Source organism: Etheostoma spectabile, chromosome 12 (assembly GCF_008692095.1).
Source record: "Etheostoma spectabile isolate EspeVRDwgs_2016 chromosome 12, UIUC_Espe_1.0, whole genome shotgun sequence".
Taxonomy (NCBI): Eukaryota; Metazoa; Chordata; class Actinopteri; order Perciformes; family Percidae; genus Etheostoma; species Etheostoma spectabile.
Window position 1 is genome coordinate 1,794,292 of NC_045744.1, and position 14,023 is coordinate 1,808,314.

Consider the following 14,023-nt stretch of genomic DNA (forward strand, 5'->3'; position numbering starts at 1 on the left):
ACAGATACCCTGTTCAGGGATGCTGGGGATGGTGTCAGGCCAGATCTCAGACGCTCAGATCAGCGCTTCATCGTACGCCGACCGGAGCTGGGTGGCTGAAAATGCCCGCCTGTTGACGGGGAGATCGGGCTGGACCGGGCAGCAAACCAAGCAGCCCTTCAGAAACGAGTGGCTTCAGGTGGGGTTCATACAAGTCTTGCATTGCAGACCTTTCTCCACAGCACTATGGAGGAAGGTCTGGCTAGTCCACACAGCGTTCTGGGATGGGAGAAAAACGTGCTCTGGTTTATTGGCATTTCTTTAAACCAATCACAATCCTCTCGTCTTAGTTTTTCTTAGTCGTGCGAGAGAAAACTCAGATTGACAGGTATCTAGCATAGCTGTCTGGATTACCTGCAGAGATCTGAGGACCAGGTGACCATAGTCTCAGATTGGACAGATAGTCTAGCTAGCTGTCTGGATTTACCCTGCTTAGATCTGAGGACCAGGTAACTATAGTCCTCAGATTGGACAGATAGTCTAGCTAGCGTCTGGATTTACCCTGCAGGATGAGGACCAGGTAACCATAGTCCTCAGATTGGACAGATAGTCTAGCTAGCTGTATGGATTTACCCTGCAGAGATCTGAGGACCAGGTAACCATAGTCCTCGATTGGAAGATAGTTAGCTAGCTGTCTGGATTTACCTGCAGAGATCTGAGGACCAGGTAACCATAGTCATCAGATTGGACAGATAGTCTAGTTAGCTGTCTGGATTACCCTGCAGAGACCTGAGGAACAAGTAACCATATCCTCAGAAATCCACCAGAGGTTAGAACGCCAACACAGAGACAGAGAAAAAGGGTGACAGACATCCGGCCGAAAAGAAAGGAACATCCAGCAGAATTTTTGCTTGTCATTTAGTCAAACCAAGCATTGTTTCCCTTCCTCGTCCTCCCTGGCAGGTGGACCTGGGCCAGGACAAGATGGTGGGAGCGGCGTGTTGATCCAGGGAGGAAAACACCGCGACAGGAACGTCTTCATGAAGAGGTTCAAGGTGGGACACAGCCTGGACGGAGACGAGGGGACATGTTAAGGAGGGACAACACCACCAAGCCCAAGGTTGGTTGACATTGGATATTAGAGGTTTAAATGCCCATCCTTTAGACATGTCTTGCTTAATGATGTGTAGTTTGTACTAGGTAGTATCTGACGCCCGTTAGCCCTGGCCAAGGGAAGGGTTGCCAAGTCAGGTTGGATGACAAGTGTCGACCTTTATCAGATCTGCCAACACAGTTCTAACACTTGTCACTGTGCTGCTCTGAAAGTTGTATCAGCCATAAGTTTGTCAGGCTTTGTGATTGTGTATTTGACAGTATGTGATTGATGAACCACATCATATACTGGAATGGCACTTTTAGAATTGGTTGCAACCGCATTTTGATGTAAGAAAAGCTTCATATTCATAATACGTTCTTTTTCGTATTTCTTTTATTCATTTTCATTGCAATTACAATATTCAACAACCCCTCCACCCTCACCAAACCCAAAACAAAAATGATCCCTTAACCTCTACCGTACGACAACACTAAAAAGCAAATTATGTGACAGTACACAGCAGCAGCTCCCCTCTCAAATCCTCAAATGGTCTCCAGATTTTCTCACACCCATATTCCTCTAATAAACAGTTATGTATGCTCTCCATGGACATACATGACACATATTCTTGATCCAAGCACCAATTGTAGGTAATCAATTTGCTTCAGACCTTCCTAGTCCTTCTTGCCTGTAGTATAGCAAAATGAATATTCTTGGGGATTCAGATTTGTTGAAAAAGTTGTAGATGTATTAAAAGCAAATGAAGAAGGCACTAAAAGCAATTTGGATGTGAAAGGTCTTATATGAACTCCACTCCACTTTTTCAACCCCTTTGGCTCTCTTCTCCCGTTCTCCAGTTCTGTCTTATCATGCTGTATCCCTGCTCTATGTCTCCTCAGTGGCGTACGGGGGGAAAACACAGAGAGAGAGTAAATTAAACAGGAGGACAGATCCAATGTTGTTGACATGGAGTAAACCTCCTCCTACTGTAATCGTAATTCCGGGAGGCCATCAGACAGACGCTCGGCGGGCCGCCAAACGCCGCTACTGGAACGAAATGTTTGGCACAAAAACATCCTAGGCTGTCATACATGAACTCTGTCTGCTGTTTGTTGGATGCTTTTGGATCTCAACAAAAACTTGACAACAAGGGAAGCTTTCAAATTGAGTTGTTGTGTAGAAGCAAATCATGTTAAGTGTAGACGGGAGCCGGATTAATTGGAAAGATACACGAGCCACGAGATTACACTTGTGTTTGGTGAATGAACAAGATTACTGCTTATTGTTTTGATTTAGGTATTCATTAATCTTATTCAGGTTATTTGAAGGGGCTGATGAGAAAGTCCCACTTTGTTCTTTTTCATTTTCATTTTTTCTGCTTTGCTGCACCCAAAGGCTTCCAAGAAACTTGGTGTGGAACCGTTATGGCTAGCCAACACTATTCTGTATACAAAAGGAAAAGAGCCATCCATAGAGGCTGCCTCTTCGTCTGTGGAGGTTGTTAGGGCGGTGTGCAGTCTGAGAGGAAGACTCAGGCAATGCTAAGGACTAAAAAAAAGGCCAGTCACTCCTCTGTGTGCTTTTCAAGTGGAAAGAAATCTATCAGACCATCAATCAAAGGTATAAGATAAGATAGCTTTATTGATCTCCAGAGGGGAAATTCAGGTGTTGCCAGAAACCCAACAACAGAAATGAGAACAGATAAATAGGGATGTAAAAATAATATAAGAGGTCATATAACTAAATAAGAGTAAAAGTAAAAGTGGAAACTATACTACAGCAATAAAAGGCAAATGTATGATGAGGCCTTCAAGCAGTGTTTTTTGTTAGGTTAATTATATACCATTATCAGGGTTTCATTAAAGAACACTAAACATGATTTTAAATAGGTTGTTCTTCTTTTTTGTCTTTAACATACTCATCTGAAACTTTTTACTAGTTGAATGAGCAGTAATGGAACATCAGCAGAAAATGGGAAGGGAGACAGCGGGGGTATGCTCTGTGTGATTTCAAGATTCAAGATTATCTTTATTGTCACCACATCGAGCGAAATTTGTCTTGGGAACTAACCCATCCTGCAGTCAGAGTAAAAAACACAATACACCAGACAGCATGGTCCCATACCATACAACATATGGTCACTGTGTGTTGAAACACACCCAACATGGTGTCATGCAATGCATTAGTTAAACACAACTAACTGTTTTAACTAATGCATTGCATGACACCATGTTGGGATATGAAAAAAACATTAGACCCCAACAGTTCTTTCAGCTCTCTAACCTCATTGATCCTGGAGAGGAAATTCTGTCTTCCTCGCGGGGCTGGCCCGTTGGTGCGACGGTCCTCCTCTATGTGTTCCAGATGGCAGGGTGGAGGGCGAGGCTGGCTGTCCCGGTCCTGCTGATTTACTGCAGACCGAGATCTAGATGTCCTCACTCATCCTCCGCCGGTTTCTGTGTCTTTTTATAAAAAAACTCTTCAAAAGCGCTCTTCAAGGAAGAATCATTGAGGCCTGGCTGCTACTCTACATGCATTAATCTAGAGCGTGGTCCAATAACCCCGGCACCAATCTAATACCAGTAGGGCATATATTTTAATATGGGGGGGGGGGTCCCATTTCTGCATTTCTAACGTATTTAAAGGATGTGATGATACAAAATCCAGGGAATAATTCAGTTGATCTACTGATAAATTCCTCAGAAAGAATAGTACTGAACTATGATAAGAAATATTGCACATACCAATAGTATGAATAAATATCCAACAAATGTGAATTTGTGTGGTGTGTGAAGGGGGGGCCTAAATGTTTTTTTGGAAAGTGTGTGGGTTGGTTGATGCCTTACCTCTTTACACTGATTATGTGACTGTCTTACTTTTCATAAGTATGGCTACACAATATAAAGTTAAGATGTTCAAAACAGAACAGACACACACACCACACAACACCCAACACACCAGCAACAACACAACTGGTAAATGCTAAAGAGTTAACGACTGTTCTGTTCCTTGCAGATCATATTTGGTGTGTCTTTCAAATTCGGCCTTTAGTCCCCATATGCCACGCTGCAGCCTGGGATAAATCCGGCGAGAGGGAAACCTCAGCCCTTCAGACAGGCGGGGGGGCTTTTGGTGTTTGGTGTCCACAACTTCTCTCCAGTGTGACGGAAAAGTTTTCATCTGTGCGTCTTCCATGTTGGACATATGAAAGGATCCGACTTGGTTTGATTTCTGGCTCTGGTTCTTTGTTTCATTCTGTTCAGCTTTTATTTTATGTTTTTATCAAACTGACCGATGCTTGATCAGAAGCAGACTACCTCAGAACAGAATAGCTTATTGTTGGTTTTGCCGTCGCCCCTGTGGATGGGTATCATTACACTGTTGACGGGAAAAAAAAACTATCAAGGCCTCAGAATTGCTTATGTTCAATTAATACAGTGGTAAAATTACATAAGCGGATCTCTCTTCTGATGAAAGAATTACATAATAATAACAAAAAATTGTGTGGTTATTAATGGACGATGGACATTGATATGAACCTGTGTTCAATACTTTGTCTGTAACATCTTCCCCTGAGGTTTTGCTTTATTTCAGGGTCAATCCCGTTGGAAGAATCTTAGATCTTAATTGGTCGACACTGGTTCAATCTGTGAAGTCCAATTCAGGCCTGACATGTCTCTCTGTCTTCTGTCTCAGATATCATCGGGAACCAGAACCACGACACCCCAGAGCGAGGTCCATGGGTCCCCTGCTGACCCGCTTCGTAGGATTAAGAGAGAGCCACCAACGAGGGCCGGGGCTCCGCCTGGAGCTGCGGGCTGCGAACTGGACGGTGAGTTTGAATTCAATCAAAACTGAGTGTCTGCACTGATTAATCTCGCATTACCAGACCTCCTTCACAGCTCTGTGGAAGAGGAGGGGCTAGTCCACCCAGTATTCCGGGATTGGAGAAAAATGTGTCTGGTTTTTTTGGCAATGACAATCGTCTGGCGAGTGTACCACGTCCTCATGAACCCCCACGAGTTAGAACACCACCACAAAGAAAGATGTAAATGGGCTTGATATGACTTATATAGCGCTTACCTAGTAACGACTACTGAAAGAGCTGTTACATAGTACAGGAACCATTCACGTTCATCACATACACACTGTGGCGAAGTGCCGTACCAGGTTGCACCATAAGCTAACATCACACCACACATTTACACTCGAGGCGCATCATCGGGGGCAACTCGGGGTTCAGTGTCTCGCCAAGGACATGGGACTGTAGGGCCCAGGGATCAAACCCACAACCTTCCTATTGGCACTGAGCCACAGCCAGCCTAGAGTAAGGGGACGAACGTCCCGCTGAAAAGAAGGAGTCTGGCAAGAACGTCCCGCGGCAACAGAACAACAAATGAAACTTAATGAAATAAAATTTTAAAATTCATGAAGAACATAAAGTCTTTGGGTATTGCATGTCCCTGAATGGTGACATTATATAGCTACTCCAGTAATATCCGTCGAGCTATAGTTCGTAGTTTGAGGAATTCTAAAGTAATACCAACACTCAGTGCACATCACATGTACTATATAATGTAAAATCCCTGTATGGAAGAATCGATGAGACCGTGTATGTTCGTTGTACATTGTTTTATACAATAATATTTTCCAGAAGTGGCAGTGTAATATATCGTGTATTTAGGTCTATATGTGTGGAGTGTTATGTATGAGTCTATTGTAGCATTGCACATACTTGGATGTCTTACTTTTATACCTGCTTTATTTTCTTTTATATATATATATTTTCTTTTGTGTGTGTGTGGGTTTGTATGTGTGTGTGTGTGTGGGTGTGTGTGTGTGTGTGTGTGTGTGTGTTGGTGTGTGTGTGTGTGTGTGTGTGTGTGTGTGTGTGTGTTGCCTAGTCAGCCAAGCGCAATCAGTATTAACCAGTAACAACTGTTTACACTTCAGGCTGCTATCTGCACGAATTGGTGCATTGAAAGAGAGGGAGAGAGAGCAGAGGACATGAAAAGCTGACGCGTGCCTGGCAGGCTGCTACTCTACTGCAGCAGTGGCCAGAGTGTGTGTGTGTGGTGTGTGTGTGTGTGTGTGTGTGTGAGAGAGAGAGAGAGAGAGGAGGGTCGACCTCCCACAGTAGGTGAGGGGGAAGGAAACAGATGAAGGAGTTTGAGTACTGGTTTTGTGCGGGAGAACTATAAGGATCAGCCACAGCAGGCGAGATTGCACGTAGACGATGAGAGAGGCGTGGTTGTGTGTGTGTGTGTGTGTGTGTGTGTGTGTGTGTGGTGTGTGTGTGTGTGGAGCGAGGATAGAGAGTAGAGAGGAGGATGAATAGAGCCGGACGAGAGATTAGAAAGTTTAAAGGATTAAGGACCCTTTATAGCTCCAGAAAATCTTAAATCAAGTTTTGGGGACCTCAAAATTCAAAAGCTCTCAGACAGGCAGCTTAGGTCAGCTGCTCACAAATATATTACAGTATAACATATATATACACGTACATGAAGATGGTGAAGGTCCGTGTGGAACGTGGTGTAGTTGTTCATTATCCAATCCAAATCGGTGTTGCCGTTCAAAAAACTTGCCTTTTTCATGAATATTTTACCCCCCCAAGCAATTCCAAGTATTCCTAGTATTTGCATTGCATTCACATGACCTGGGTAGACTCTAAATCCATCTTGAAATACGTTAGCCAGTGAGGGACCATAAAGGCGAGTACTGCTCCGCCTTTCAACGTTTTAGCTGTCACATGATGCTGCTAAGGTCGTCGCTTCCGGCCCAGAGGAACGGAGGGTTCTCTTCTTCACCCACAAAAAAGAAAAGGCATTGAAAAGAGCCAATGAGAGCGGCTTTTTGAAGTGGAGCGCTACCGTGGCTGTGATAGTCTTAGAACTGGTGTTGAGAGTTGATTGCGCTATATGATCTCAACGCTTTAGATTGGGAAAATCCTACACACGGACCTTTTAACAGTACAGACAAGCCCACAGAAATCTACCACATGCATAGACATACTGTCAGAATCATGTCCAATGATCCAAATCACAGCCTCCACACCTTGCGTCACTAGGCCTTATCTCTCCCCTAATGGCATAATGTGATTAAGCTTTGACCTCAAGTGCTCGGATTCAGCAAACAAGCTGATTCATGTATTAAATAATCAATTTTACTAAGTTGATATTAAGCACTTTTGGATTTAAGATCATCATCACTTAACCGGCAGTCGTTGAGATTTATTGAACAACTCGTGCAAAAGTGTTTGTGGTCAGTCAAACAAGAGCCGTGTCAGCTGAAAAAAAAGCCTCTTGGGATGGGAGAAAAACGTGCTCTGGTTTATTGGCATTTCTTTAAACCAATCACAATCCTCTCGTCTTAGTTTTTCTTAGTCGTGCGAGAGAAAACTCAGATTGACGTATAGATAGTGTCGGAGGACCTGCAGAGATCTGAGGACCAGGTGACCAAGTCCTCAGATTGGACAGATAGTCTAGCTAGCTGTCTGGATTTACCCTGCTTAGATCTGAGGACCAGGTAACTATAGTCCTCAGATTGGACAGATAGTCTAGCTAGCTGTCGGATTTACCCTGCAGAGATATGGACCAGGTAACCATAGTCCTCAGATTGGACAGATAGTCTAGCTAGCTGTTGGATTTACCCTGCAGAGACTGAGGACCAGGTAACATAGTCCTCGATTGGACAGATAGTCTAGCTAGCTGTCTGGATTTACCTGCAGAGATCTGAGGACCAGGTAACCATAGTACTCAGATTGGACAGATAGTCTAGTTAGCTGGCTGGTTTACCCTGCAGAGACCTGAGGAACCATGTAACCCCCCCCTCCCCTCCCTCCCCTCCATATTCCTCGAAATCCACCAGAGGTTAGAACGCCAACACAGAGACAGAGAAAAAGGTGACAGACATCCGGCCGAAAAGAAAGGAACATCCAGCAGAATTTTTGTCTTGTCATTTAGTCAAACCAAGCATTGTTTCCCTTCCTCGTCCTCCCTGGCAGGTGGACCTGGGCCAGGACAAGATGGTGAGCGGCGTGTTGATCCAGGGAGGAAAACACCGCGACAGGAACGTCTTCATGAAGAGGTTCAAGGTGGGACACAGCCTGGACGGAGACGAGTGGACCATTGTTAAGGAGGACAACACCACCAAGCCCAAGGTTGGTCTGACATGTGGATATTAGAGGTTTAAATGCCCATCCTTTAGACATGTCTTGCTTTTAATGATGTTAGTTTGTACTAGGTAGTATCTGACGCCCGTTTAGCCCTGGCCAAGGGAAGGGTTGCCAAGTCAGGTTGGATGACAAGTGTCGACCCTTTATCAGATCTGCCAACACAGTTCTAACACTTGTCACTGTGCTGCTCTGAAAGTTGTATCAGCCATAAGTTTGTCAGGCTTTGTGATTGTGTATTTGACAGTATGTGATTTATGGAACCCAATCATATACTGGAAGTGGCACTTTTAGAATTGGTGCAACAGCATTTTGATGTTAAGAAAAGCTTCACTTATTCATAATAGCTTCTTTTTTCGTATTTCTTTTTTATTCATTTTTCATTGCAATTACAATATTCAACAACCCCCTCCACCCTCACCAAACCCAAAACAAAATTGATCCCTTAACCTCTACCGTACGACAACTAAACTAAAAAGCAAATTATGTGACAGTATCACAGCAGCAGCTCCCCTCTCAAATCCTCAAATGGTCTCCAGATTTTCTCATACACCTCCCATATTCCTCTTAATAAACAGTATATGTATGTCCATCTCTCCATGGACATACATTGCACCATATTCTTGATCCAAGCACCAATTGTAGGTACCTCAATTTGCTTCCAGACCTTCCTAGTCCTTCTTGCCTGTAGTATAGCAAAATGAATATTCTTGGGGATTCAGATTTGTTGAAAACAGTTGTAGATGTATTTAAAAGCAAATGAAGAAGGCACTAAAAGCATTTAGGATGTGAAAGGTCTTATATGAACTCCACTCCACTTTTTCAACCCCTTTTGGCTCTTCTTCCTCCCGTTCTCCAGTTCTGTCTTTATCATGCTGTATCCCTGCTCTCTGTCTCCTTCAGTGGCCGTACGGGGAAACACACAGAGAGAGAGTAAATTAAACAGGAGACAGATCCAATGTTGTTGACATGGAGTAAACCTCCTCCTACTGTAATCTGTAATTCCCTGGAGGCCATCAGACAGACGCTCGGCGGGCCGCAAACGCCGCTACTGGAACGAAATGTTTGGCACAAAAAATCCTAGGCTGCTATTCACATGAACTCTGTCTGCTGTTTGTTGGATGCTTTTGGATCTCAACAAAACCTTGACAACAAGGAAAGCTTTCAAATTGAGTTGTTGTAGAAGCAAATCATGTTAAGTGTAGACGGAGCCGGATTAATTGGAAAGATTACACGAGGCACGAGATTACACTTTGTGTTTGGTGAATGAACAAGATTACTGCTTATTGTTTTGATTTAGGTATTTCATTAATCTTATTCAGGCTTATTTGAAGGGGCTGAGAGAAAGTCCCACTTTGTTCTTTTTCATTTTCATTTTTTCTGCTTTGCTGCACCCAAAGGCTTCCCAGAAACGTGGTAGTGGAACCGTTATGGCTAGCCAACTATTCTGTATTACAAAAGGAAAAGAGCCTCATAGAGGCTGCCCTCTCGTCTTGTTGGAGGTTGTTAGGGCGGTGTGCAGTCTGAGAGGAAGACTGCAGGCACTGCTAAGGACTAAAAAAAAGGCCAGTCACCTCCTCTGTGTGCTTTTCACGTGGAAAGAAAATCTATCAGACCATCAATCAAAGGTATAAGATAAGATAAGCTTTTATTGATCTCCAGAGGGGAAATTCAGGTGTTGCAGAAACCCAAAACAGAAATGAGAACAGATAAATAGGGATGTAAAAATAATAATAAGAGGTACATATAACTAAAATAAGAGTAAAAGTAAAAGTGGAAACTATACTACAGCAATAAAAGGCAAATGTATGATGAGGCCCTTCAAGCAGTGTTTTTTGTTAGGATTAATTATATTACCATTATCAGGTTTCTATTAAAGAACACTAAACATGATTTTAAATAAGGTTGGTTCTTCTTTTTTGTCTTTAACATCTCATCTGAAACTTTTTCACTAGTTAGAATGAGCAGTAATGGAACATCAGCAGAAAATGGGAAGGAGACAGCGGGGTACTGCTCTGTGTGATTTCAAGATTCAAGATTATCTTTATTGTCCCACATCGAGCGAAATTTGTCTTGGGAACTTAACCCATCCTGCAGTCAGAGTAAAAACACAAATACACAGACAGCATGTCCCATACCATACAACATATGGTCCTGTTGTTGAACACACACCCAACATGGTGTCATGCAATGCATTAGTTAAACATAACTCAAACTGTTTAACTAATGCATTGCATGACACCATGTTGGGATATGAAAAAAAACATTAGACCCCAACAGTTCTTCTCAGTCTCTAACCTCATTCTGATCCTGGAGAGGAAATTCCTGTCCTTCCTCTCGGCGGCTGGCCCCGTTGGTGCGACGTCCTCCTCTATGTGTTCCAGATGGCAGGGTGGAGGGCGAGGCTGGCTGTCCCGGTCCTGCTGATTTACTGCAGACCGAGATCTAGATGCTCCTCACTCATCCTCCCTGCTCGGTTTCCTGTGTCTTTTTATAAAAAAAACCTCTTCAAAAGCCTCTTCAAGGAAGACTCATTGAGGCCCTGGCTGCTACTCTACATGCATTCATACTAGAGCTGGTCCAATAACCCCGAGCACCAATCTAATACCAGTAGGTCATATATTTTATATATGGGGGGGGGGTCCCATTTCCTGCATTTCTACATGTATTTAAGGACTGTGATGATACAAAATCCAGGGAATAATTCAGTTGATCATACTGATAAATTCCTCCAGAAAGAATAGTACTGAACTATGTATAAGAAAATATGCACATTACCAATACGTATGAATAAAATATCCAACAAATGTGAATGTGTGTGTGTGTGTGAAGGGGGGGGGCCTAAATGTTTTTTTTTGGAAAGTGTGTGGGGTTGGTGCCTTACCTCTTTACACTGATTATGTGACTTCTTACTTATTCATATAAAGTATGGCTACACATATAAAGTTAAGATGTTCAAAACAGAACAGTACACACACACACACACACACACACACACACCAGCAACAACACAACTGGTAAATGCTAAAGAGTTAACGACTGTTCCCTTGCAGACTCATATCTTGGTGTGTTCTTTCAAATTCGGCCTTTACGTCTCCCATAATGCCACGCTGCAGCCTGGGATAAATCCGGCGAGAGGAAACCTCAGCCCTTCAGACAGGCGGGGGGGCTTTTGGTGTTTGGTGTCCCACCACTTCTCTCCCAGTGTGACGGAAACTGTTTTCATCTGTGCGTCTTCCATGTTGGACATATGAAAGGATCCGACTCTGGTTCTGATTTCCTGGCTCTGGTCTTTGTTTCATTCTGTTTCAGCTTTTTATTTTATGTTTTTATCAAACTGACCGATGCTTGATCAGAAGCAGACTACCATCAGAACAGAATAGCTTATTGTTGGTTTTGCCGTCGCCCCTGTGGATGGGTTATCATTTACATGTTGACGGAAAAACTATTACAAGGCCTCAGAATTGCTTATGTTCAATACATACAGTGTAAAATTACATATAGCTGATCTCTCTTCTGATGAAAGAATTACATAATAATAACAAAAAATTGTTGTGTTATTAATGGACTGATGGACATTGATATGAACCTGTGTTCAATACTTTGTCCTGTAACATCTTCCCCTGAGGTTTTGCTTTATTTCAGGGTCAATCCCTTTGGAAGAATCTTTAGTTCTTTAATTGGCTCGACCACTGGTTCAACTTCTGTGAAGTCCAATCAGGCCCTGACATGTCTCTCTGTCTTCTGTCTCAGATATTCATCGGGAACCAGAACCACGACACCCCAGAGCTGAGGTCCATGGGTCCCCTGCTGACCCGCTTCGTCAGGATCTACCCGGAGAGAGCCACCAACGAGGGCCTGGGGCTCCGCCTGGAGCTGCTGGGCTGCGAACTGGACGGTGAGTTTGAATTCAATCAACCGAGTGTCTGCACTGATTTAATCTCGCATTACCAGACCTTCCTTCACAGCTCTGTGGAAGAGGAGCTGGCTAGTCCACACAGTATTCCGGGATTGGAGAAAAATGTGCTCTGGTTTTTTGGCAATGACAATCGTCTTGGGCGAGTTAACCACAGTCCTCATGAACCCTCCACGAGTTTAGAACACCACCACAAAGAAAGATGTAAATGGGCTGTTATATATGACTTATATAGCGCTTACCTAGTCTCAACGACTACTGAAAGAGCTTTTACATAGTACAGGAACCATTCACCGTTCATCACATTCACACACTGTGGCCGAAGCTGCCGTACCAGGTGCCACCTGCTCATCAGATACACACTCACACACATTTACACTCCGATGGCGCATCATCGGGGGCAACTCGGGGTTCAGTGTCTCGCCCAAGGACATGGGACTGTAGGGCCAGGGATCAAACCCACAACCTTCCTATTGGCACTGAGCCACAGCCAGCCTAGAGTAAGGGGACGAACGTCCCGCTGAAAACGAAGGACGTCTGGCAGAACGTCCAGCGGCAACAGAACAACAAATGAAACTTAATGAAATTAAATTTTAAATTTCATGAAGAACATAAAGTCTTTTGGTATTTGCATGTCTCCTGAATGGTGCATTATATAAGCTACTCCAGTAATATCCGTCAGCTATAGTTCGTAGTTTGAGGAATTCTAAGTAATACCAACACTGTCAGTGCACATCCACATGATACTATACTAATGTAATCATCCCTGTTATGGAAGAATCGATGAAGACCGTGTTATGTTCGTTGTACATCTGTTTTATACAATAATATTTTTCCAGAAGTGCAGTGAATATATGCGTGTATTTAGGTCTATATGTGTGGATGTTTATGTATGCGTATATATGTAGCCATGCACATACTTGGACCTGTCTTACTTTTATACATGCTTCCTATTTTCATTTTATATATATATATTTTCTTTTGTGTGTGTGTGTGTTTGTATGTGTGTGTGTGTGTGTGTGTGTGTGTGTGTGTTGGTGTTTGTGTGTTGCCTCAGTCAGCCAAGCAGCAATCAGTCATTAACCGTAAAACTGTTTACATTCAGCTGCCTACTGCACGAATTGGTGCATTGAAAGGAGGGAGAGAGAGCGAGGACATGAAAAGCTGACGCGTGCCATGGCAGCTGCTACTCTACTGCAGCAGTGGCCAGAGTGTTGTGTGGTGTGTGTGTGTGTGTGTGTGTGTGAGAGAGAGAGAGAGAGAGGAGGGCTCGACCTCCCACAGTAGGTGAGGGAGGAACAGATGAAGGAGTTTGAGTATCTGGTTGCCTTGCGGAGAACGATAAGGATCAGCCACAGCAGGCGAGATTGCAGAGTAGACGATGAGAGAAGGCGTGTGTTGTGTGTGTGTGTGTGTGTGTGTGTGTGTGTGTGTGTGTGTGTGTGTGTGTGAGCGAGAGATAGAGAGTAGAGAGGAGGATGAAATAAGAGCCGGAGAGATTAGAAAGTTTAAAGGAGTTATAGAGACCCTTTAATCAGCTCCAGAAAATCTTAAAATCAAGTTTTTGGGGACCTCAAAAATTCAAAAGCTCTCAGACAGGCAGCTTATGTACAGCTGCTCACAAATATATATACAGTATAAATATATATATACAGTACATGAATGAATGTGAAGGTCCAGTGTGTAACGTGTGTAGTTGTTCATTATCCAATCCAAATCGGTGTTGCCCGTTCAAAAACTTGTCCTTTTTCATGAATATTTACCACCTCCAGCAATTCCAAGTATTCCTAGTATTTGCATTTGCATTCACATGACCTGGGGTAGACTCCTAAATCCATCTTGAAATACGTTAGCCAGTGAG

At 43.4% G+C, this 14,023-nt stretch overlaps 1 protein-coding gene across 1 annotated transcript in view; it reads left to right on the forward strand.

Moving 5' to 3' along the window:
- Positions 1 to 14,023, forward strand: part of LOC116699084 (neuropilin-1a) — a 120,158-nt gene that overhangs the window by 92,817 nt on the left and 13,318 nt on the right. Inside the window, exons 10-12 of the mRNA XM_032531477.1 lie at positions 5 to 178; positions 8,079 to 8,234; positions 12,000 to 12,144. Coding sequence (XP_032387368.1) covers positions 5 to 178; positions 8,079 to 8,234; positions 12,000 to 12,144 — 475 coding nt within the window. The remainder of the gene's footprint in view (positions 1 to 4; positions 179 to 8,078; positions 8,235 to 11,999; positions 12,145 to 14,023) is intronic.